Source organism: Acinonyx jubatus, chromosome C1 (genome assembly GCF_027475565.1).
Source record: "Acinonyx jubatus isolate Ajub_Pintada_27869175 chromosome C1, VMU_Ajub_asm_v1.0, whole genome shotgun sequence".
NCBI classification, from domain to species: domain Eukaryota; kingdom Metazoa; phylum Chordata; class Mammalia; order Carnivora; family Felidae; genus Acinonyx; species Acinonyx jubatus.
Genome location: NC_069381.1, coordinates 54455774 through 54482322, shown reverse-complemented (window position 1 = coordinate 54482322; position 26549 = coordinate 54455774). Strand labels below are relative to the sequence as shown.

General features: G+C 39.4%; 1 protein-coding gene across 2 annotated transcripts in view; it reads right to left on the bottom strand.

The window, feature by feature from the left end:
- Positions 1-25888, bottom strand: part of DYNLT5 (dynein light chain Tctex-type family member 5) — a 31835-nt gene extending 5947 nt beyond the window's left edge. Inside the window, exons 1-3 of one of the 2 annotated variants that reach the window (XM_015082739.3) lie at positions 24572-25888; positions 22481-22602; positions 4688-4779 (exon numbers count right to left, since the gene is read on the bottom strand). In XM_015082739.3, the coding sequence (XP_014938225.1) occupies positions 4688-4779; positions 22481-22599 (211 nt within the window). In that variant the 5' untranslated portion in view covers positions 22600-22602; positions 24572-25888. Of the gene's footprint in view, positions 1-4687; positions 4780-22480; positions 22603-24571 lie in introns of those variants that run through there. The other variant, XM_053214197.1, reaches the window with a different exon arrangement.
- Between the last annotated feature and the right edge of the window lie 661 nt (positions 25889-26549).

Genomic DNA, 26549 nt, shown 5'->3' with positions numbered 1-26549 from the left:
TGGATCTTTTAGATTTCCACTTGCATTCTATAGAGAAATGAGTCTAAATTTGAGGGTGATTTCCCCTTTCTATTTAAGAAATTTTAAAAAATGATACTACTGGCTTGGACTAAATTAAATAGATTATGTACATTCGAGATATACCTTTCTGTTTTTCACTCCCTCCTACCAAGCACACATATTGTATGTACCTTAACCTATATAATTCACACAGAACTTAATTTGGCTGCATATTACAGTAACTTGTACACATTGTTCCCTTCAGCAAATAGTAAATTCCCTCAATGCAGATATTTGTCTGTGTAGTACTCCTCCCTGTCATTTGGGAACAGCATCTCCCCTCCTGGGAAGATGAGAGCTTTCCAATTCTAACCAAGATGTTTCTTTAGGATCTACCATGACCTCCTTTGAGCTGAAGTTCAGGTTATGGTTGATTGGCTCAGGAGTGGCACTTGTCCTAAGCCAGGCCAATTAGAATCCTTTCTCAGAATTTTGATTTTAAACTTGAAATAGAGGGTAAAAAGTCAGCCTCTTTCTGGTGATAAAAGTTATGACATGTGATCCTTAGGTACTGTGGAAGGCCATGATTCTCATCATGGAGAGGAAGCCAGGCCATAGTGAGAGGAGGAGGCGCACACCTAATTAGTTCTGGGAAGACAGAATCCTGGTGGCACTTGAGTCTCTGTTTCCGGCTCTTACTGTCCAACTGTACCAATGTCCCTTCTGCACTTGGCTGTGTTTTCCTTGTTTTAAAATCTCATTAACCAGATTCTATTTTGAAAATATTTGCAGATATCATCATGTACTTTTTTTCTCACTTGTTCTGTGACCTCTTCCTTCCTGTGCAGCCAGAATCATCTTTTGCCTTGCTTAGGCTGGGATGCTGAGATGCAGAGAGAGAAAGAGTGGATGTTTAATTTTTGACTTCCCAAATAAGCTCCTGAATCTACTTTCAGAGTCAACTAATGGGAATGGCAAAGCTTTTATTCTTTTTCTTTACTTTACTTTATTTTTCTTTCTTTTTTTTGAGTGATTATTTTTTTAGGAGGAAAAAGCAAATGTTTTAATGTTTTTAAAAATAAAAAAGCAAAGACCTGAAGAAGGGTTGGGATGAAAAAAAAAGAAAGGAAAGGAAAAGGAAAAGGAAAAAGAAAAGGAAGAAAGGAAAGGAAGGAAAGAAGGAAGGAAGGAAGGAAAGAAGGAAGGAAGGAAGGAAGGAAGGAAGGAAAGAAAGAAAGAAAGAAAGAAAGAAAGAAAGAAAGAAAAAGAAAAAGAAAAAGACTTGTCACAAAAATAGAATTAAGATAGAATAGATACAAATTTGGTTATTTAATATGTGTGTCAGCTTCTCCAAGTTGAGATAATAATAAGAATCACCACATACTGTTTTTTGTTATGATTAAATGAAGTAAAATATTTAAAATGCTTAGAAAAGTGCCTGCCATGCACAACCCCCCCTCCCCACTATGTATTTATTATTGTTAGTGTGGTTGTTATGGTTGCTACCTCATTTTGAGGGAGGAGATGGGGATTGTTCTTGCTGAGAAGGCACCAAGATCAGCGAGGGTGCAAGTAGGGAGGCAGTAAGACCTCCACAGTTAGGAAGGACCCTAAGGGGTGGAGTGAAGTCAGGGTGGAGAGCTTGACAGTTTCTGTCCATGAGAGCATCTGATGACAGGGCCTGATTATCCCATGGATGCTCGGCTCCAGTGATGTCTCCCTCTCTCTCCATCTTCAGGTTCTACTTTTCATTATGTTGACTACCTTCTCAGGCAGGCTGTCTTAGTGTGGCAGCAAAGATAGCCACCCATAGGTCTTGTCTAACCTGCTTACAGTCAGTGTTTTTAATTTCTTTTTTAATGTTTATTTATTTTTGAGAGAGAGAGAGAGCTGGGGAGGGGCAGAGAGAGAGGGAGACACAGAATCCAAAGCAAGGTCCAGGCTCTGAGCTATCAACACAGAGCCCAAATGCGGGGCTCGAATCCATGAGCTGTGAGATCGTGACCTGAGCCGAAGTTGGATGCTCAACTGACTGAGCCACCCAGGCACCCCTACAGTCAGTGTTTTTAAAGAATCAGATACTTCTTTAACCATTGCTCCAGAAAAAAGTCCTGTGAAGAACTCATTCCATAATTAATATGCAATTAGATTACAGGTCACAGAAGGCCTTTCTTCTTAGTGATTTAAGTAAAGCCCTAGGCTCAGTTGCTTTGAGAAACAAGAAGGCAATGAATAAAGAAGCAATTTAAATGCGTTCCTCCACTTAATTCTCACAACATCCCCATAAGGTGTGGACTATTATCTTTTTTTACAGGTAAAGAAACTAAGATTTAGAGGATGGTGAATTCCTTGCTCAAACATCATTTAGGAATTGGCAAGATTAGTATTCAAATTCAGACACAGTGGATCCACATCTTGTATTTTTTTTTCTATACTCATGTTTTATCAATTAATGAGAAAATGTAAATGGTGTTTTATTATAAGAAATATATTTTGATTTTTCCATTCCCTTTTTGCTTTCATTAATTACACTTATGTTTCATCTCATTCTGGCTATAATTACTCCCTCAAGGGAAGATAAACACACTAAACATTTAAAATATGTTTAGATGAGGGGCGCCTGGGTGGCTCAGTCGGTTAAGCCTCTGACTTTACCTCAGGTCATGATCTCACAGTTTGTGAGTTCAAGCCCTACATTGGGCTCTGTGCTGACAGCTCAGAGCTTGGAGTCTGCTTTGGATTCTGTTTCTGTCTCTCTGCCTCTCCCCCACTCACGTGTGTGTGCTCTCTCTTTCTCTCTCAAATATAAATAAATATTTTAAAAAACTTATAAAAAAATAAAATAGATGATACAAATATTGTTGGATGGAATGAGAAAAATTAGACACAACAATGCTGGTGATTGACAGTTCCCCCCCCCCCACTCTTTTGGGAAGTATTGCATTGTAGATATGAGGAAATCTTTACCAGAGGTCCAAAGAGTACCTTTCAGATGCAAAATAAACCCAGAAACAAGTAGAAGTGGAAATACATTTTTGTTTGAATATGAACAAGATGGTTAGTTGAATGCTTAAGAAATAGATTGTCAAACATAAAAGACTTTAATCACAAAGGAATAATTCACATGACTTTTTGTAAGAAAATATGGGAAATACTTTATACTAAGATATTTCTTTTCTTTTTATTTTTTTAAATATACTAAGGTGTTTCTAATATTACTTTTCTAACTTGGTTCAACACTCAGTACATCTAAAATACGTAAAATTATTTACTCTGTTTATTTGAGGATATAAGTTATGAAAACATATCCTTATGAAGAAGAAACAAAGGGCTTCATATTTTAACTCCTTTATCTTGTCAAAATCTGATTCAAAACCCTTTCAACATGCAGAACCCAAAGTGCTAGGCATTGAACAGTTAAGATCTCTTAGTTATAAGTGGAGGAAAGCCTGACCCAAACATAGTTCATTTAATGAAAAGTCTAAAAGCAGATAGCTGGATTTAGGACTCTAGTAATGACATTGGGATTTGATTCTCTCACGCTCTCAGGAGTCATATGTTGGGGACAAGATGGCAAAAGCTGCCATACCCCTACCTCTTTCAGGTTTCAGAATCTAATCTGCTTCTTCAACAGCCCAAACAACACTTTCTGAGCTGAATCCCAAAGGCTTAGATTGGCTTGACCAATCAAAGGGTCATATGCTATCTCAGAATCAGTCACTACTGTATCTCTAAAGCTAGTGTCAGCTTCAGCAGAATGTTACAGACCCAAAGTGTAATGATGGCAGTGGTGAGGCTTCCCCAAAGGAAACTGGGTAAGGTTACCAGAAGGGATGGCAGGAATATTAGTTGTGTACCCCAGGCACTGTGAAAATACCAGTAGACTGACTAATTATGGAGCCTTGTAATCCACGTAGTCTTGGGGATTACCCTAGAAAACTGGCTACAAGGCCTAATGAAATGCACTGACGGTCTGTAATTTTCCTGAAGTTAACTGGCTGCAGATAGAACCACTGTGGCCCAGAGAGTCCTTCTTTTGGTCATTGGTAAGTCTCTATGGAATCTCTATATAGCAGTAATTATATAAAGTGGGCAGATAATAGTGGGCAGGTACACATTTAGAGAAAACAAGCTGGTCTATGAGAAAACATGAATGGGAAAATGTATTCACTGTGGACTGCGTCTGGGAGTATGGGGGCAGGTGCAAAGATCTTTGTTTTCAAAGACCCAAAACCTCAGTGGAAAGGGATAAACACCTCTGTCAATGGGGGACCAGGAATCATTTGCTTCTGCTTTGAAGGCTTTTTTCTCCACTTATCAACAACATTGGTTGGGTTGCTGGGTAAAACTTGAATGCATATCTCTTTCACTTAACTCAAGTATATATAAAATAACTCCACAGGATAACCCAGAAACGCCCAGAAATGAACTTCTTAATTCAGTAATACACAAGACACATCAGCGCTGCCCAGTGAATTGCTTGGTATTTAGGAAACACTGATAAAGAAAATTAAGCAATGGGTGTTGGTCCCATTTTGCAGAGGAAGAAATTACAACACATCAAATCACTTAATTAAGACCCCTTAAATTGTGCTAATAATGAAGATGATGCCATGTTATCAGATATTATTTTAAGTAAATAATGAGATTATAAGTTTAAAATAGGAATGAGTGTAAAATAACACACCTAGTTGATAGGTGTTTTCCATCTGAACTGTAAGGCGAGAAGCATCATCCCGCTGGCTAGGTTCATCCATATAAGACACAGTACTCATGGAGCTAAAAGCAAGGAAGAAAACAAATTTCAATAGTTAATAATAATAATAATAATAATAACAACAAAACACATTGTTGCTTTCAGCAAAAATGTTACCAAGGTAAAGCTTCCCTAAGAACATTTCAAGCAAGTCACAGGCAAATATCCCGGTGACACATTTAAAGTCAAAAACATTTCAGAGATGGAAACATTAACGCATAGAGAAGTTACTTGGAGCAGGTCTCAATATAGCGGTTGAAGCCCAGTGCAGTCCAGTGAAGCCCAAGGCATCTGACTACTCACAAAGTATTCATGGACTGGTCTGTCTGTGTGGTAATGGAGTACCTGTTTCAAAAGCCATTTCAATGGCATGTCTACCACAATGCAGAGACTCTCTCCTCAAAGTGGCCAAAATTAACAAAAGGGACTGAGGAATACAGGAGGAAGCTTAAAATGTTGGGAAACAACTATATATATACATGGGATAATATACTTTATAAAAGTTTAGTAATACGTACCACACAAAATCCCTTTAGTAGAAAAAAGAAAAACAAGAAACTCACCCACATGGTGAGAGAAACCACAATTCACCCAAACTATTGTAAATCATAAGCATCAACCACCCTTTTCAACATTAAGAAAGGGTTTTGGCTTGGTTACCAAGGCAATATAAGCTTATCCAGGTGCTGAACTGGAGACCCAAGCAAAGAGGAGTCCCTAATGTCCCTCCAGCACCACTTAATTTAGCTTAGTTCAGAGAAAATCCAGTTGTCACTAATGGCAGTCTCAGATCTACCCCCAATTCTCTCCACCTGTGAAAATGGAAGTTAAAACAGATGTCTCTTCAAAGGAGATACTACAATAGTGTGTGTGTGTGTGTGTGTGTGTGTGCGCGCGCGCGCGCGTGTGGTTATGTGTGTTTTCAGAGTGACCAGTTTTCTAAGCAGACTATGTTTTTGCCTTAATTAAATGACAGATATTTGTTTTTAATCTTTTGGGTTTTTTTTTCTCTGCAAGAAGACTAAAATACTTAGTTCTCAGCTGTTTGGAATTAGTAAACTCTTTGCAAATGGTATTTAAAAAATGTTTTTAATGTTTTTATTATTTATGTTTGAGACAGAGAGAGACAGAGCATGAGCAGGGGAGGGGCAGAGAGAGAGGGAGACACAGAATCCAAAGTAGGCTCCAGGCTCTGAGCCGTGAGCATGGACTGTGAGATCATGACCTGAGCTGAAGTCGGACACTCAACCGACTGAGCCACCCAGGCGCCCCTTTTTTAAAAAAATTTTTAAAATGTTTTTGTTATTTATTTTTGAGTCAGAGTACAAATGATATTTTAAGAAAATCACAGATAATCTATTTAAAAATCCTTTAATACAATTTATGCAATAAATTAAGGTTTACTCACCCATCCCGAGGAAACAATGCAAGTAATTATGGCTGTGTTTTCATGATAGATTTCTGGATTAGCGATTTAGTTCTCATTCTTGTAACACCTGCTTTCCTCAGTTTTCTGCTGCCCTTTGAAGTAGCAACCAACCTGCTTGGCCACATTGTCTGCAGGTGTTGTGGGCAGTACCCACAGAAGCTGATTGCTTCTGCTCAGAAAACCCCATGTTGCAAAAGCCCCCTGATTCTAAGATAAAGCAGCCTGTCCCATTATTATATGTGCTAGTTTTCACTTTGCAAATCATTTTCCATCAATTATCTTGTTTTACCTTCACAACTGCCTTTAAGTTAGTCAAAGAGCTCTTATTCTACCCATTTCAGAGATAAAGGGAACAAGGCAAAGGGCTTAATGCCATAGATACAGAAAAGGCAGACTTAGGTTTCAAATATCCTATTTGAGTCCCAGTGACGAGTCTCACATATGACCATATCAGACAGAATGAAAATAGGGGGAGGGACTACTTGAAATAATTAATGACTGCATTTGAAACTTGCATAAATATACAGCAAGTGTTAATAAAAACCCAATTTCTTTTCTCCTAACACCATATTAAAAACTCATAGAAAGAGAGGTAGTGTTGGTTCAAAATTTAAATTCACGTGTTAGAAGTCTCAGACAAAAAAAAGCAAATAAGGATTTTTACAAAGAGTCTTCACTATTGCTTTGTTCCTAGTTATGGAAAAATTGACAATCAGTGCAATACTATTTATCAGTATGAAATTGGAAAGTGTCGTAAGGGCAGTTTAAAAAACCCACTGGCTGAAGATAGGTGTGCAAGCAGAAGGTTTTGGAGACTGGCTTTTTAAATCTTACCAAAGGTGATTTCATTTCGTGCCTTCTTCATCTCCACAGTAATCATGTAAATGGTAAAAAGTTCAAAACATAAAAAAGTATAAAGATTAAAGTAAAATTACACAAAAAATTACTAACCCCAGTGGTTCTCTAACAACCGTTAACATTACAAAAATATCTTCCGACATGACTTTGCATATGGGAGCATATGATAGATGCTTGGCTTTTTTTTTTTTTCCGCTCAAAATGTATCATGGATAACTTTCTATGCTGACAAATAGTAATATACATCAATATTTTAAATATCATGACAGTACTTAATATATGAACATGTTGCATTTTATTTACCCATTTGTTCTCCTGGCCATCTAGGCTGTTTCTACAAATATATTTGTTTTCTTTAAACCACTATTTTTTTGAAAAATTATTATTATAAGAAGCATTAGATATACTGATACAAATTGTTAAAAAAATTTTTAATGTTTATTCATTTTTGAGAGAGAGAGAGAGAGAGTATAAGTGGGGGAGAGGTAGAGAGAGAGGGAGACACAGAATCGGAAGCAGGCTCCAGGCTCCGAGCTGTCAGCACAGAACCCAACACACAGCTCGAACCCATGAACCGTGAGATCATGGCCAGAGCCAAAGTCTGATGCTTAATCAACTGAGCCACCCAGGAGCCCCTATACTGACATAAATTCTAACTGATATAGAGTTTGCTCCTTAAAAGTAGGATGTTGCAAGTACTGGAGGACCAAACTTGGAGTTAGTTTTGGGGAGGAGATAGGACTTTGGGGAGTGAGGTTTCAAATGTTTTATTGTAACCTGGCATTCTTTCTCATGCAGAAGGAAAAGATTTGGTTTGTTGGTTGCTTTTTGTACCTTGGAAGGTTGACCATGTATCCACTAAAATTGTAACTTCATGGAAAATTACAGAAAAATTTTACTTGTTACTTAAAAAAAGCCTCTGTATGGTATTTTTTGAAACTGAGATCTGCTTGTTCCTACATTAAAATGAGATGAGTTGGAAAAAGGGAGAGAGAAAAGAAAAGAATGAGCTGAACAGAAAAAAAACATTTATTCCTTGAAAAAAAGACAGAAGGAAGAGATAAAATATATAAAATTCTTGCAATAGGGGTAACTAACACTAAACCAGAATGTGGGTTTAATAAGTTTTTGGAAATAAAAGAGATTCTATATTTGAGAATGGCAAATGACCAGTATCAGTTCAGAATACTGACTTGGAAAATATGTAGTACATATTTTCCATTGATAAACAGCTTTACTCAAGCCCTTTGAAATTTTTAAAGACAAAAATGTGAGGTGCTAAAAAATTTTTTATAATTTTAATTGCCAGTGCTGTATACACAGCACAAGACATTTATTGGGTATATGTCACAATATCACAATCAGATGTGTTTCTGTTGTCCATGACCAGACTTTCCCTACTTTGTAATAATAATCCTTCTAGATAGATACATGATCTCATTGCAAAGGGAAGACTATAGTTGATTTTATTTTGTGAATGTGAAAAATGCTTTTGCTGTCTATGTGTTTCATCAGTTTGTTGCCATTTATGGAGGAAAAGGACTCAATTGGCAAAATGTATCCAATAAAGTAGTCAAGTTATAGGAAGGAAGGTAGATTAAAAGTAAATGCAGGAAAACTGAAAGTCTGGCAGAAACTACTGGTGAAAACATGGAACAAATCAAGTAATGTTATTCTAGGAGAAGAGTAACAATTTGTAAAGTTTCAGTAATACTTGGAATCATATATATTACTGCTGAGGACAGATGTGGCATTAACTTGGATGCAGAAATAGCTGCATGAAATTGGTCCACAAAAACAAAAGGAGCCCTCCTGTATTGTACTTGATTGACATTGGAAACATCCATGCCAAGCCAACAGTCTGTGTTCTGATTATGCAGAAAAGAGGCAAAAAGAAAATTAGCTAAGAAGTTGGAATATATTTACTGTTTCATGAAATTCAGTTTTCCTGAAAACATCTTACAAAGGTACTTGCTACTCACTCCTTGAATTACACAGAATAAATACAAAGCATGTATTGAAGAGACTGAAGTAATTTCAATTAAGTCTCATCAAAATCAATACTATGTAATTATTATTAAGAATTCATTTCCAGACATTTTCACTGCCATTATTACTTAGATGTTTTGAAGCTGCAGGAAGAGATAATATGTGAATGTATAACTGGTCTTGGAGCCATTAATTTAGTAGATTAAAAATGTCAGAATATCATCTCTCTCTTCTATTTGTAACCGTGAAATAGCTGGAACTACCATATTTTGAACGGTATTGTTGAGGCATGATTTTGTTTTTGTTGTTTTTCTCCCCCTAAACCTGTTATTAAAGTTATGTGCTGCCTCCCAGTGGAGATATTTCAGAACGCACAGAGAAAAAGAAGGCTTCCGGTATACATTATTTCAGGGTATACAATTTGGACATTTGTTCTTTTGTTTGTTTTTTTTTTTCCTCATTCTTTCAACAAATATTTATTGCTCACAGTGGGCAGGCTGGCAACACAAAGAAAAATCCTATTCCCTGTGCTCAAGAAACAAGATATTGAAAACAAGATGAAATATGTATAAAGGCTGACTTGGTTGGGAACTTTCTGCCTCAAAATGTCTAAAGGATGTTTTTATGAATGTTATGTTTAAGAGAAAAAGCATACCAACTCTTCCCCTATCAGTAGAAGGTGGAAGTTGTCTGGTAAGGTAATTTAATTCTGTGGTCAGTTTATAGCAAGTTTGCTGGATTTTTATGTACCTTTGAGATATTTTATTCACATTATTGGCCCCATCTTACTAGCCAAAGGAAGGTTACAATAGAAAGAAAGGTCAAGATTTTCATAATTTTGAAATTTTGAAATTTCATAATTTTCATACATTTTAATAAGTGAAAGAGGAGAGAAATGGTATGTGTTCTTGTAGGATACATTTTTTTAAGAGTAGGAATGATCCTGAAGGACAAAAAATAAACCACACAACCTGTGAAACGTCAAGCTCTGATGTGTTTGAAGATAATCCGGAAAAGGTGTCTGACAAAATAGAATAATTTTGAGTGTGTGGACAGAAAATCAGAGTGTCTGAGGCCCACTAAACTAATGCTTACTCAAGAGAAGGTGAGGTTAAAGTCAAAGACAGCTGATGAAAATTCTGTTGCAGCTCCTGGATGAATGGATAGATTCAAAGTCACATTACCCTTGGCAATCATCACTCAGGTGAGGCTGAGGGTTTGGGTGCCATGGTTACTGCTACAGTACTATGGAGATCATGAAGGAGGACTGTGGTCTATCTCAACAGATTTTCAACACAAATTAAAGTATTATTTCTTTATTTTTCTCTTAAGGTTTGTTTGATTATTTATTTAGAGAGCATGAGTGGGAGTGGCAGAGAGCGAGGCAGACAGAGGATCTGAAGCGGGCTCCACACTGACAGCGGTGAGCACCATGTGGGGCTTGAACTCATGAACCTGTGAAATCATGACCTGAGCCGAAGTCAGCTGCTCAATCGACTAAGCCAACTAGGCACCCCTTTTCCTTCCTTCCTTCCTTCCTTCCTTCCTTCCTTCCTTCCTTCCTTCCTTCCTTCCTTCCTTCCTTCCTTCCTTCTCTTTCTTTCTTTCTTTCTTTCTTTCTTTCTTTCTTTCTTTCTTTCTTTCTTTCTTTCTTTCTTTCTACAAATGCACAATGGAATGTTTCAGTAAGGAGGTAAACGCATGACTTGTTTTAAAAATTTGAAAATTTAAGAATTTTTATTTGCTGTAAATGTATCTTATGTCTACAAGATGAAAGTCCTTAGTCACCTAAACACATATGTGGATCTGTGAGCCTAACCTATCTGTGAGCAAAAGAACCTGTTTGTTCAGGAATTAGTATACTGCAACAATTGTTCATTCAAATGTTAAAAAAAATATTTATTGAGTTGGTGTTATGTTCCAGGCACTATTCTAGGTTCTTAGGATACAAAAATGAAACACATGAACAAGATCTCTGCCCTCATGGAACTTAGTGAGAAGGGACAGAGAGTAGACAATAAAATACAAAACTAGTAAATGATGTACTATGTTAGAAAGTGATAAAAGCTACAGGGGAACGAAAAAAAATGCTTAGTTAAGGGGCCTTGAAAGTAGACGGAAGAGAGGGTGCTGTTTGCAATTTTAAATAGAACAGTCAAGATAGGCTTCCATTAGCAAAGGATTGAAGGAGGTGAGGAAAGGAGCCGGGTGGATATCTGGGGGAAGTGTGTCAGGGAGAGAGAAAAGTATATGCACAGGGTTTGAGACAGGAGGCTGCCTGGTATTTCTGAAGAAGTGCATAAAGGTCAGAGTAGCTGAAGTGGAGGGAGCAAGCAGGAGGGTGGAAAACGAGGTTACAAAGGTTTAGGCAGCTAGATCATGTAGAGCTTTGTGCACCATTGTAAAACCATGGCTTTTACTCTGATCAAGCGGGAGCCTATAGAGAGTTTTGAGCAGAGGAACAGCAAGATCCACTTTATGTTTTACAATGATCACTCCAACTGCTATTTTGAGAATAGGCTGTAGGCTGGCATGTGTAAAAACAGGGAGGCCAGTCAGGAAGCTTGTATAGTAATCCAAGTGAGAGATGACTGTAACTTCTATGGACTAAACTGTGTCTCTCCAAAATTCATATGTGGAAGACTTAATAGCCCCCCGCCTCCCCATGTGCCTGTATTGGAGATACTGCCTTTAAGGAGGTTATTAAGGTTAAGTGAGGTCATAAGGGCTCTGGGTCAAAAATATTGGAGTTCTTACATAAGAGGAAGAGACACTAGGGTTCTCTCTCCACCATGTGAAGAAGCAGAGAAAAGGTATCCCTCTACAAGCCAGGAAGAGGTCAGTCACAAGAACCTGACCATGCTAGCATCCCAAGTTCAGACTTGCAGGCTCCAGAACTGTGAAAAAAAATCCTATTGTTTAAGCTGCCTGATCCATGGTATTTTGTTATGGCAGCTTAAGCCGACTAACACAGTGACTCAGACTGAGATGGTAGTGGTGGGGGGTAGTGGTCAGTAGTTGGGTTCTGGATATATCTTCAAAGTTGATTCAACAGAATTTCCTGTGAATGGGAAGGGGGACATTTAGATAAAGAATTAAGTTGTGAGGATGCTGAGTTTGAGGCGGTTACCATGTACTAACGTGAAAGGTCAATAGGCAGTTAGATATATGAGCCTGGGGTTTGGGAGACACGTATAGGGCTGGAGATATAAATTTGGGCATATAGCACCATGTCTCAGTGACTATCCTGGAGGAGATTCCTGGGGGGATAACTGCAGAATAAGAGAAGAGGGCAAAGGACTGCTCTCTGAGGCATCCAACATTAAGAAACTTAAAAGTGCAGGGAGCAGGAAGACTGACAAGGTGGCCCCATCAGTTAGAAAGAAAACAGGAGAGTGTGTGTTCTGAAGCCAAGTGAAGAAATCTTTCCAGGGGAAAGGAATGATCAGTGGACAGCCTCAAATATTGAGAGGTCAAGTAAGATGAGGACTGACCACTGACTGGATCAGTAGCGTGAGAGTCATTATGATCTTGACAAAAGCACTACCACAAGCCCAGGGACAGCCTGTTTTGTTCACCGTGGTATCTTTAGCACCTAGCACAATGCCATGACCCAGGTACCAAGAATGTGTTTAATGAATACACGAAATGACTCTGTGGTCATTATTATTCTCATTTTATAGGTGATATATTAAGACTCAAAGAATATTAAATAGTAGCTGGTTAAGCAGATCTGGGACTCAAACACAGGCCTCATTTGATTCCAAAGTTCTATGTGATAATAATAGTTAATACTCGTTCTGTTTTTAGATGTGCCAAGAACCATTCTAGGTGTTTCCATATATTGTTTTAAATTCTCACCACACCCCAAAGCAACAATTACCATTTTTAACCCATTTTATAGAAGAAGCAGCTGAGGAAAAGAGGGTTTAATAACTTATGCAAGACCAGCACCTTAAGTGTTCAAGCTGGAACTTGACCCCAGCCAGTCTGTGTAGAACAGATCTCTGAGCCACTCCATTTTCCTCCGTGGTTATGCTGCTACTATTCCATTCACTCCTTTAGAAATACTGCACTAGTTAGCCAGGGATGCCATGACAAAGCCTCACAGACTAGGTGCTTGAACCACAGGAATTTATCATCTCAGTTCTGGAGACTGGAGGTCTGAGAACAAGGCGTTAGCTGGACTGGTTCCTTCTAAAGGCCATGGAAGGAAGGGTCTGTTCCAGGCTTCTGTCCTTGGCTTGTAGATAGCCGTCTTCACATCCTCTCCCCCTACATGTATCTGTGTCCAAATTTTCTTTTCGTAGAAGGATACCAGTCATATTGGATTACAACATGTCCTAATGAACACATTTAAATTTAACTACCTCTTTTGGGGCGTCTGGGTGGCTCAGTTAAGCGTCCAACTTTGGTTCAGGTCATGATCTTGTGATTCATGAGTTTGAGCCCCGCATTGGGTTCTGTGCTGACAGCTCGGAGCCTGGAGCCTGCTTCAGATTCTGTGTCTCCCTCTCTCTCTGCCCCTCCCCTGTTTGTGCTCCATCTCTCTCTCTCTCTCTCTCTCTCTCTCTCTCTCTCTCAAAAATAAACATTAAAAAAATAAATTTAACTACTTCTTTAAAGACGCAGTTACCAAATAAGGTCACATTTGAAGCACTGGAGATGAGGACTTCAACATATGTGTTCGGCAGGGATCAGGCAGTTGGTGTGGGGAGCACACAATTCAGCCCATATAACAAATACAAACACTGTCATGTTGTCTCTAAATTCTAAGGTCACAGAACTACAGATTCTTTGCCCTGTCATCTGGGAGTTGTGATAATTTGGCAAGTCACTTTACCATGCCAAGTGTTGGTCTCCTCAAAGTATGGGAGAATAAGGTATGCACATACTTATTTTTTCTCAATACTGTTAGTTTTATTTGCTGAACGGATATTTGTTTTTATTCTTATTTGCCCAGCAAATACCAACATTTGGCTATCAGTCTCCCGTCTTATATTTTGTGATTCAGATGGATGCAAATGGTATCTTGTTTTAATTTGCATTTTTCTCATGCTAAGGGAGTTCGAGCATCTCTTTATATTCTGTTTTTTGAGTGTCTCTTCATATTCTGCTTAGCCATTTGGGCTTAGCTTCTGCAGACTGCTATTTATCTCCTCTATTTTTTTATTGTCAATGTGCATGATTTAAAAAAAAACACGTATCTTCTGCTGGCCTATTAACTATGTCTATTATATTTTTTATTGAACAGATATACTAAGTTTTATTGTAGTTATGTTTATCAAGTTGTTTTTTTATAGTTTTGTTTTTTCATTTTGGAATCTTATTTAAGAAATCTTTTCCTACCCACAGAACACAAAGATATTCTCCTATACTTTCTTCTTTTCACTTTCTAGATTTCCACATTTCAGTCTTCCATGTAGAATCCACTATGTAAATGGTATAAGGGAAGAATCCACCTCATTTTCCTTCCTCTACTGAGCCAGTTTTCTCCCAACACAATCTATCAAAAAATCCATAATTTCCTCACTGCTCATACATGATGCTTCCATATATTCATGGGTCTATTTCTGAATTCTTTATGTGTTCCATTGGTCTGTTTCTCTGTTCATGCACCTATCTCTCTATTCCTGCATTTATTATCATTTTTACTTACTACAACTTTGTGGTGTATCTTAATACTGGATCACATTCCCAGGGCAGTTTTGACAAAGGTGCCAGTGAAGGATTATGTACAAAGATGTTCCACATGGCATGTGAAAGCCAACCTGGACGCTCATCCATAGAGGAATGGGTACAAACATATGTGATGGATACATATTAAGAACTACTATGCTGCAGTAAGAAGCAAAGAGCTACCACAGTTACATGAGTAAATTTAAAAAATAAAATGTTGAATGACATGTATGAAATTTAGAAAACAAAATGAGGTTTATAGCGCAACACCATTTATGTAAGTCAAAATCTTTGGTAAGTGCTTGTTTTGTATTCTTTTATAAGGTGGTCAGTCAGGTGTGGCACAAAAGGAGACAGAGGAAAACACAGTTTGCTATACTCACAGGTCCTAGAGACCAGAGACATGCCGTGCCGTGCCACCAGAGTGTCAAGATGCAAAGGACAGAAGCAGGGAAGAGACAGGGCTAGACCCTTATTGGGGTTTCAGAGGGAAAGGCAAAACTGGGCATGGAAAGCAGTTCAAGACTGGCTAGTCTGAATAATTTCAATGGGCTCTAAGCTATAGAAGGATCCCTAGTTGCCTGGTACTTGGCTCTAGGCTGATTAAGGCAGAGCAATACTGAATGCTGGATGTCAGGGGTCAGATAGAGGGGAGCTGGCTCTGGGTTGAATAGTTCGCATGTATGTCTAAGGCATGTTCCCTGCTGAGACCTTGGCTATCTTTAAGAATTGGTTAGACCTGAGAAGGGCAGTGTCTCCCCAGTCAGAAAGGTTTTTTAAAATGTCAAAACATCATGGGGTGCCTGGGTGGCTCAGTCTGTTAAGCGTCCAACTCTTGATTTCTGCTCAGGTCATGATCTCACGGTTCGTGGGTTCAAGCCACTTGTTGGGCTCTAAACTGACAGTGCAAGCCTTCTTGGAGTTCTCTCTGTCTCTTTTCTCTCTCTCTCTGCCCTTTCCCTGCTCTCTCTTTCTCTCTCTCAAAATAAATATTTAAATGTCAAAACATCATAATACACAGAAATTAAATACATATATATATATATATATATATATATAATACAATACTTAGATATGTATATTTTTGTAGCATATGTAGTGATGTGTGTACTATGGGTGCCTTTTTAGAGTTGAGAATGAAGTGTGGATGGGGAAGAAGGGGGACAATCAGGTAAACACCAGGGGTCTCGCCCACATTGGTGATGACAATGTGCTATGGAATGAGGAATATTTTCAACTCAACTCTGCTCTGGAGAGAAATAAGATAATAAATGAGATAACTGGAGATCATAAAAGTATCTTCTCTAGTTAACCCACAGGATTTTCATGAGAATCATATGGGTATTGTATGTGAAGCAGTTTAATAATCTATCAAGTACAATGTAATATTAGTTTTTATTGTGGTTTAATTTAGGAATATGAACACTTCTGTTTTCTCAAGCTTCTGTCTCTTTGGAGGGGGAGAGCTATATCTCATTCAGGTCTTTTGGGGGGCTTTAACTTTATTTAGATGGCAACAGCACTTACCAAAATCAGGAAACCGGTCGGGCAACATCATTTTTAACTGCACATAAGCAACTCACAGTAGTGTAGGTGGAAATTGTAGAATAAATTCATCACACTTAAAATTACTTGTTCACCACCTATCCCACCAGATTGTAAACTCCACGAGAGCCAGGATTATTGCTGGCTCCAGGATTATTGGGCTCACTATGCTGGGTTCACCACCCAGCATAGTGCCTAGAATGTACTCATTTGTCAATAAATATTCATTTCCAGTGAAGTAATCAATGCAGCATTTTCCATTTTTTCAGAAAAACAAATTACCTGGTGGCCTTTCAGTTTACTTGAAAAATGACCTTCTCCAGAGTAGAACCCTACAGTTGGTTACCGTTATATGCCTAACATGTGGCACAATAATTGGCACGGAGTAGAAGCCCAGTAAACCTTGAATAAATGAATAAGTGGAAGGACATAGTGTGGCCTAACCAGGGTGTTAGATGCCACCAGTGGGTTTAATCAGAGAGCCATACTCAAAGTCCTTGTAACATGACATCACTGTAATTTTGGTTTGAGACAAAAGAAAGACTTTTTAGTCCCGAGCTTTAGGCTGACCTACTAGTCCAACTACCGGCCTCAGAGAAAATAATTCTGGCTATCATGTCACATTATCCTGGGAAAGTAACTTAACCTCAGGCTTCTGTTTCCATTTTAAGAACACGAGAGTTGCCCATCTGTTCAAATACTGTTTGAAGACTGCCAAAGGCTGAACTTCTAACAAGAAAGATGTCATTGTCAATACCTGCTCTTAACCACGGATGGGAAACAGAAGGTTCAGGTGAATGAATAGAAGAGTTTCATTAATGTAAGTTACACATAGATAGCCAATTTTCAGAGAATGAGAATACTTGCCTGTACACAAAAGCCCATTTTGCCACTTGCTAATTCCGTAGCTTTGGAACCTCAACATTTCTAAGCACCTGTTGCTTCATTTGTAAAATGGGGATGATAATAACATTTATCTTATGAAGCAGGGTTGGCTAACAGTCCTGTAAAATGCCATTTAACAAATATTTTGGCTCCGTGGGTCTGATGTATCTATCACAACTACTCCACTCTATAGTGTGAAAGCAGCCAGAGACAACACCTACATGGAGAGGCGTGGCTGTGTTCCAATAAAAGTTTATTTGTGGATACTGAAATTTGCACTTTTAATAATTTTCACATGATAAAAAATATTATTAATTTTTTTCAATCATATATAAACCATACTTCACTGGGGAACCATACAAAACCAAGTGGTAGGTTGGACCTGGTGCTTGGGCCATAGTTTGTCACCTACTGCTGCAGAGATTCTGTGAGACTTAAACGTTAGCTATTTATCAGCCTCATTACTATTTACTATTTAAATGAAAAAACAAACAAGATTCAAAATTACAGGTGCAGTATGATGTCAACTATATAGGTATACAAAGAAGTTGTGCCAACATGCTAGCAGTTATGATGTTGGGAGAGTAAGAGTCAGCTTAAGATGTTTCTTCTTTTAAAAATAAAACAGGGATGTTTGTGTGGCTCAGTTAGCTAAGCATCTGACTATTGATTTAGGCTCAGGTCATGGTCTCGTGGTTCATGGGATTGAGGCCTGCACTGGGCTCTGTGCTGACAGTGCGAGGTCTGCTTGGAATTCTCTCCCTCTCTCTCTCTCTCTTTGCCCCTCCCCTGCTCTCTCTCTCTCTCTCTCAAAAATAAATAAATATTAGAAGAATAAAAATAAAACATAAAAATTGCATTACAAAGAAACATAATTTAAGTAAAAAGATCCAGCCCTAAAAACAGTTAACAATCCCCAAAGGCAAGGGAAGTAAAAGCAAAAATGAACTACTGGGACCTTATGAAGATAAAAAGCTTCTGCACAGCAAAGGAAACAACCAACAAAACTAAAAGGCAACCAACGGAATGGGAAAAGATATTTGTAAATGACGTGTCAGACAAAGGGCTAGTATCCAAAATCTATAAAGAGCTCACCAAACTCCACACCCAAAAAACAAATAACCCAGTGAAGAAATGGGCAGAAAACATGAATAGACACTTCTCTAAAGAAGACATCCGGATGGCCAACAGGCACATGAAAAGATGCTCAACGTCGCTCCTCATCAGGGAAATACAAATCAAAACCACACTCAGATATCACCTCATGCTGGTCAGAGTGGCCAAAATCAACAAATCAGGAGACTATAGATGCTGCAGAGGATGTGGAGAAACAGGAACCCTCTTGCACTGTTGGTGGGAATGCAAATTGGTGCAGCCACTCTGGAAAACAGTGTGGAGAGTCTAAAAATAGACCTACCCTATGACCCAGCAATAGCACTGCTAGGAATTTACCCAAGGGATACAGGAGTACTGATGCATAGGGGCACTTGTACCCCAATGTTTATAGCAGCACTTTCAACAATAGCCAAATTATGGGAAGAGCCTAAATGTCCATCAACCGATGAATGGATAAAGAAATTGTGGTTTATATACACAATGGAGTACTACGTGGTAATGAGAAAGAACAAAATATGGCCCTTTGTAGCAATGTGGATGGAACTGGAGAGTGTTATGCTAAGTGAAATAAGCCATACAGAGAAAGACAGATACCATATGTTTTCACTCTTATGTGGATCCTGAGAAACTTAACAGAAACCCATGGGGGAGGGGAAGGAAAAAAAAAAGAGGTTAGAGTGGGAGAGAGCCAAAACATAAGAGACTCTTAAAGCTGAGAACAAACTGAGGGTTGATGGGGGGTGGGAGGGAGGGGAGGGTGGGTGATGGGTATTGAGGAGGGCACCTTTTGGGATGAGCACTGGGTGTTGTATGGAAACCAATTTGGCAATAAATTTCATATATTGAAAAAAAAAATGAATGGATTAAAAAAAACAAAAAACAATAATTACAGTGAACATAAATTCAATCTTCCTTTCACAATTCAGAAGGCACTTCAGATATCCATTATGCCCAAAGATCAATGGTAAGAATTAGTTACTACTGTAAAAGACTGTAGACAGAGAAACCAAGAATGGGAGGCTGAATCTATACTGATCTTACATCACACCCAAGAAGCAGCTTTCCAAGTAGGTCTACTTCCTACTCTTCTTTGCCCTCCTTATCGGTGTGTTTACTGCTATAAAGGCAAATAAGTCCATAATCTAACAAGAGCAACAGACAAGAAAACAGCCAAATCCAGTAGCATGTAGAAGAGAAAAGCAACAGGAGCAGAAAGGAAGAACATCCAACTCAACCCAATCACTGGAAGTGGAAGTGGTTGTAGTTGAGTAGTTAGAGAGAGCTTCCTGGAAAGATGAAGGTGGAGCTAACTTCTCGAGGAGGAGGAGAAGGAAGCCAGAGTGTAAGAAGAGCATTTCAGACAAGGGCACCCCATGGGAAAGCAACATGTGACAATGGCTGGAGGCAAGACAGAGCACTGAAGGATTATAAATGTGGAAGTTGAGTATGACTGGAGAGTAGGATGCAAGCAGGATAGTGGAGAACACAGTGCTAGACAAGCAGGCAAGGCTCTGTGGATCTTATATACCTTACTCATGATTTAGGACTGTACCCTAGTCATTAAATCATTTCTTGACCTGTAAGCCTCAGTTATTTGATGGTAAAATGGTGAGAATAAGATCTACCTGGTGGGATTAATGCTGGGGAGATTAAATGAGGTAATGTACATAAAAAATGAGCATATTTCAGGGTAGGCTTTATACTATTGAAATCAGTTTAATCAAAAATTGTTTTTAAATAACTTTCAAATGAAAGGTATGTGCTTTCCCATAAAACTGCAAATTCAAAACAATGTCTTCATTTGATAGCCACTGAGCTTTCGAATTTTTCTAGTACATGAAGACTCATTTTGTAAAGGAAAATCACTTGCAGTCTGGTCTCAGTGAGTACATAGGAGTTAGAGCACAGGATGCAGCCTCCCAAATGGCCTCTGCATTTGCAAAGGTATTTGGAAGCTGGTCATTTGACTTTTAAGGAAAAAGTATTAAAGTAGAGGATCCTTCCTGAATGTTTTGAGAGTTCAAATTTCTAACTTTGAAATACATCAATAAAATTATCAATTAAATGATAGCTAGTGAAAAATCTACCCTAATGTGTTGGTAATATGATTTCTGTATTTTTGTTACTTTTGATTTGTATTTATATTTCATCAATTAAAAAAGAATGCTCTCTCTCTAGGGGTACCTGGATGGCTTGGTCAGTTAAGCAACGGGCTCTTGATTTTGACTCAGGTCATGATCTCAGTGTTTGTGAGCTCCAGTCCTTTGTGGGGCTCTGTGCTGACAGCTCGGAGTCTGGAGCCTGCTTGGAATTCTCTCACCTTCTCTCTCTCCCCCTCCCCCACTCACGTGCAGGGTTCCCCCCGCCCCGCAAATAAATAAATAAATAAACTTAGAAAAGAGTGCTCCCTAATTATTTAAATTTGGCCATGTTCTGATTCTATATGACTTTCTAATTTTCCTTGAAAGGGAAGATGTAAATGAAAAAGATGCAAATAGGAATGACAGTTTAGTCTTCAGATAAGAGCAGGTTTTTTTTTTTAATTGCAGAAACGTGATTTATGTTAGACTATTATAAATATTTTCTTTTTTTTTAAAGGCTTATTTATTTTTGAGAGTGAGAGAGTGGGGTTGGAGCAGAGAGAGAGGGGGAGACACAGAATCCGAAGCAGGCTCCAGACTCCGAGCTGTCAGCACAGAGCCCGACGCAGGGCTTGAACTCACAAGCCGTGAGATCATGACCTGAGCCAAAGTTGAATGTTCAACTGACTGAGCCACCCAGGTGCCCTATATTATAAATATTTTCTTGAAAAAAGTTGAATTTAAGCTAACAGTTATTTTAAAATAATTTTATAAAGAACTCTTACACTAACCATAAGAGATTCTTAAAGATAGAGAACAAACTGAGGGCTATGAAGGGAAGCGGGTGGGGGATGGGCTAGATGGGTGATGGCTAGATGGCATTAAGGAGGGCACTTGTTTATGATGAGCCCTGGGTGTTGTATGTAAGTGATCAATCACTGAATTCTATTTCTCAAACCAATATTGCACTCTATAGTAACTAACTAGAACGTAAATACAAATTTGAAAAGAACAAAAACCTCTTACACTTAAATTGGGACTAGCAGCCAAAAGGGCTTAGGGTCAGAAGCAAAAGTTGTTGAAGTTAATTTTTCCCCTAGCTTTACTTCTGACATTAGGTGAGATTGCTACTCCATTACATCTCCTATCTGTGAAAAAGGCTGTATTTGTAATCCACAAACATCAGGGTTGGAAAGCGGACTTTTAAATAAGTACATTAATACACTCTGAAAGTGGAAAGATTTGATTTCAGAATTATAATGCAAATCTATTCCAGGTTTTCTGGTTTCTGCTCCACAGAACACACCAGCTCTTGCTGCCCAAACCATGGGGATTTCTATACCACATCCTCCAATCCCACAGAAATCGTTAAGAAAGAAAGTCTATTATATAAATTCATTGACCTCTGCGTCAGATAACTTGCTTTGTTTTCTTCCCAATGGCAGTCAAAAAGAAATGCCATGCTAGTATTAAAAATTAATTAATCTTTTTAAGAGAGCAAATGCAATATGCATCAAGAGCCAAAAAAATGTACTTATTACCCTTTGACCCACTAATCATACTTCTGGAAAGAAAACAAGCAGAAACTTATTATATAGTGAAAAAGAAAAAAAAAGTGGAAACAGACTTAAAATGCCCAAGAATTGGGGTATGGCTAACTAGCCCAGAATTATAAACAGACAAAGTATTATGCAGCCATTTAAAGGGAAACTATTGAAAATACATCAAGAAATTTGTATAAAACAATGATAAATGCATCATATATATGTATATATACCCTATATATAGAGAGATTGTAAAATGCAAAATCTATTCATTGATATGATATTGAGGAGAAGAATTTAAGAGACATGTAAGATGCAGCTTATCCACATCGCATATGGCATTTCTTTTGAGTAGATGATTTTTTTGGGGTGCTCCTTGAAATAGTAAAAAGATGCTGCCGGAATCAACATATCACTTAGATTTTCTCACTCTCGTTTTCTTTCTTTTGTAAAATATAGCCCCAAAAGGTGACCCGAATGTTGTACTTGCCCATTTTCTCCCTTTTTATGTCCCAGAGGAATTTGTTTCTTCTGATAAGCATTATGAATCGGTTTACTCAATAATCAAACTTAGGTTATTAGACATTCAGTTACTCACTTTTTGGTGCACCTGTGAAGTTCTTTCTGCCAGAATTCTCGACCACTTAGAGAAGACATACTTCCCCTTTTCTTCACAGAATGAGCCATTCTGTCTTTAGCAATGTCTGACATCATCATAGCCTATGGAAAGCAACTTTGTAAAATAACAGATGGAAGATCTGAAAACATTTTAGTTAGTACAACACAGAGACTCATTCTAGATTAAAAAAACACAGAATAGGGGCGCCTGGGTGGCTCAGTCAGTTAAGCATCCGACTTTGGCTCAGGTCATGATCTTGTGGTCCGTGAGTTCGAGCCCCGCATCAGGCTCTGTGCTGACAGCTCAGAGCCTGGAACCTGTTTCAGATTCTGTGTCTCCTTCTCTCTCTGACCCTCCTCCATTCATGCTGTCTCTCCCTGTCTCAAAAATAAATAAACATTAAAAAAAATTTTAAAAACTACAAAAAACACAAAATAGTCTTCTACAATTTTTGAATGGCGATGTGCACTTTCCTTGAGAGTAATGAGTACATGTTGTTATTCTGATCAGTATAATTGGAAATATGATAACTCCTCTAACTTTTATCTATGCAATAGTATAATTCACATAAGCAGATATTAAGCTTCAGCTAAATGCTTAATAGCAGAAGAGGTTAAGTCACTGAGAAATGATAGCCTTGTGTGGAAGAAAGATATTCCACATCAGAAAGCAATATTTTTTATTGCCTCCCCCCCAAATTAATCCTGATAAAAGTTGGCTAATTAATAGGTGTTGCTGTTGCTAGTACTTTAAAAATTAAAATTGTCTTCCCCAAAGGGTATTTTTTTTCAAGCCAAAGAGATTCACTTTGTATACAGCACACAGAACTTAACCTTAAGCAAAGTATTTTATTAGAAAACCTACTTCCTTTTCTCAAATGCTTGTCAAAAAGCTGCCAGTAGGAATGGATTCCCAGAATTTAGACTGTAGGTCTACTGCTCTATTGCCTACATAGAAATTTATAGTCATTTTAAATTATTTTATAATCTGTAAATCTGAGAGCCCGAATAAGGAGACACTGTCCTAGACACTAAAAAGAACTAAAACAGAGTCCCTGCTTTCAAGGAGCTGGCAGTTGAATGGGTAGGGCAGACAAGTATACAATCTAAAAACCTCAGCGTGATCAGCGGCAGAGTAGAGAGGCAAAGGGCACACAGATTTGGCAGAGGTATTGTGTGCTGGAAGGGAGGCAGTGAGGGGTGTGTGTGTGATTGTGTGCCTGTGTGAGTGTGTGCATGAGCGTGAGCATCTCTCTGTGAGTGTGTGCCTGTGCATGTGTCTGTGGGTGTGTGCCTGTGTGGGCATGAGTGTGTGAGGCTGTGTGTATGAGTATCGGCGTACATGGGTGTAAGTGTGTGCCTTTGTGTACCCGTGTGTGCCCCTGTGTGTATGAGCTATTATCTGTGCACCCAAGTGAGTGTGTGCCTGTGTGCCTGTGTGTGAGCCTTTGTGTGCTCTGTGTCTGTGTACTGACTGTGGGTGTGCGTCTTGTGTGTATGTGGTGTGTGAGTGTGGGCATCTGTGTATGCTTGTGTGTATAAGTGTCTGTGTGTATGTCGGTGTATGACTGTGAGTGCCTACATGTGTCTATGCGTGTGGTAGGGCACACTGAACCTCATTAAGCGGGTCATTCAGGTTCTGATCCAAAGTGACACAGATAGACCTTGGTCTGCTCACTCGTTTCCAGAGTTGGGATCTAGAGGTCCCCAGGGGTGTGGCCGCCCAGTGTTGCCGGGCCTCAGGAAGACTGCAGAGGACTCATCGCTCTCAAGGAGCAGACCAAGCTGGCCAGCTCTGTACTAGGCATCACCCTAAAGCTCAGACATGCAGGAGGTCCGAAGGGGGAGGGGGGTGGATGGGGTGGGGATGAAAGGCCAAGACTTACTTCCAGTGATTTGGGGCCACTTTCTCCCATTTGTCGTGGGGAGGAGGAGGGGTAGGCTTCAGGGAGGCCAAGGCCAGCGCAGACAGGCCATTTCTTACCACAGGGCCCTCCCTCCTCGGCAACCCTCCCACCTGCTGTATCTTCTCCGCTCCCACCCCCAGGCGCCACGGAGAGTGAGCGCTTACCCACCGCAGCGCTGGAGCCGCGGCTCCGCCAGGGGCCTCCTGGACCTCCCTCTCCTCCACTGCGGGAGCCTGCGGCGCAAGGCGAGGCCGCCGCCGCCCGCGTCTCCCTCCGCCTGCGGCCGCTTGCGGCCGCCCGCGCACTCCCCGTGTGCTCCGCGCCGGGTCTCCAGGGTGACTTCCTCAAACAGACTCCTCTGCCCGCCCGGGGAGGGGCATAGTAGCTGCGTGGTCCTCTGAGCTGCCCTAAGGATTAAGAATCTCATCGTCTCTGCCCAGCGGAGGACGCCCTGAGCCCGTTTGTGCCCCGGGGTGGCTGTGAGCTGGAGGGAACCGGTTCATCCTACGGCGAGGTCCTCTGGGACCCAAGCAGCAGCCCACGGAGCCCTCATCCAGGTCCCTTTTCCCTGAACGCCAGGGGCAGGAGTGCGGTTTCCTGGGGCAGGAAATCTGAGGCACAGAGAGAAAGTAGAGCCCCCCCCTTCGCTTTCCCAGATCCCTGAGGCTGCAAGGTACAGATACGCCATCAGAGGGATAATTTGTTGAGAGCTAATATTTACCAGATACTTGGAAAACAACTTCCTTTTTATTTAGTTGTCCCAACAACTCTGTCAAGGGAAGGTTGTTAACCTTTGACAGATAGAGAAAATTGAGATTCTGAGATCTTAAATAACATGCGCAGGGCCGTGCAGCGTATGGATTTATCTGCTGTGCCTTGCAAATACGGCTCCTTCACTTTCCTTAACAATTCTCTTCCCAACCTCTTAAAGTTTAAGAAGCTTTGAAATGGAGGCTGTTTGGGCTTGAGGACCCACCTGCCGTATCTAATAGGCCCTTCGTCCTTAATTTCCTTAATAATGAACTCCAGGCTCCTTCCCTCAACCCAAAGCAAACAAACCAAACCCTTGAAAGAACCTTACATAGTGCACAATCACTGGAGATAGAAATAAAATAATGCCTCTAAGTCACTAGCTTGGCACATGTCCCTTGATTGAGTGCTCAGTGCAGTCAGCATTAGCTTACAATAGCAATACACTGGGATAACCGTAGAGCCAGAGAAAGATCAGTAAAGTGTTCTGGTTCCATCCCAATCCCTATTCATAGACAAATAAGAACAGGAAAGGATTGTTTATTGAGTGTCTACTATACAGTAGGCAGGAACTATTAGGTGACTGATAAAGATTATCTCATTTAAACTGTTCGTTGGCCCCATGATAAAGGGACATTAACTCCATTTTTTTTTTTTTTAAGATAAGAATGAAGAATCATTGAGTAGCATGCTCAAGGCTGTAGTTAAATCACGGAGCTGGATTTGTCCAACTCTAAAATTTTTGCACTGTGCCAAACCTTTCGCCCGCTTTGCCCACCCTAAACATGCGACAGCACTTTCCAGAAATATGATAAAATTTTAAGCGGCTGCTGATAAAAGAGGTTCACAACTCAATTTATTTTTAGAGTTTTCATTTATTTTTCAGAAAAAAAAATCACATGTAAATAACAACTTACTCAGATATTTCATCTTGATCTCATGTATAATTAAACTTTGTTCTGAAACGGGAACCCTTGTTGCAGTAATGTGTCATGATAAATAATTGCATATTCAGGATTTGTGAAATGGGTGATCGGGAAAATTATGACAGAAAAAACATTTGTAAAAATCATTATTTACCAAAAAAATGATATCCACACCTTTTCTAACTCATAAGGCAAGTAACGTTAAAATGTTCTCATGATTATCTTCAAGAAATCAGTACTACACATTCACGTCACCATTGCTCAACAGCGAGCTTTGCTGCAGCCAGCCCTTGCTTCTTTTGCTGTTTCTCTTCTTGAGCACAGCGCAGAAGCAGTAAAGCTTTCATCATAGACAAAGCAGTAACGGCTATCGGAATAAAAGTACTCTCTGTTGAATTACAACATGTAGGAAAAAGAGCCAGGCATCAACTTTTTAACAAGATTTAAAAAATATACTTGAGTATTT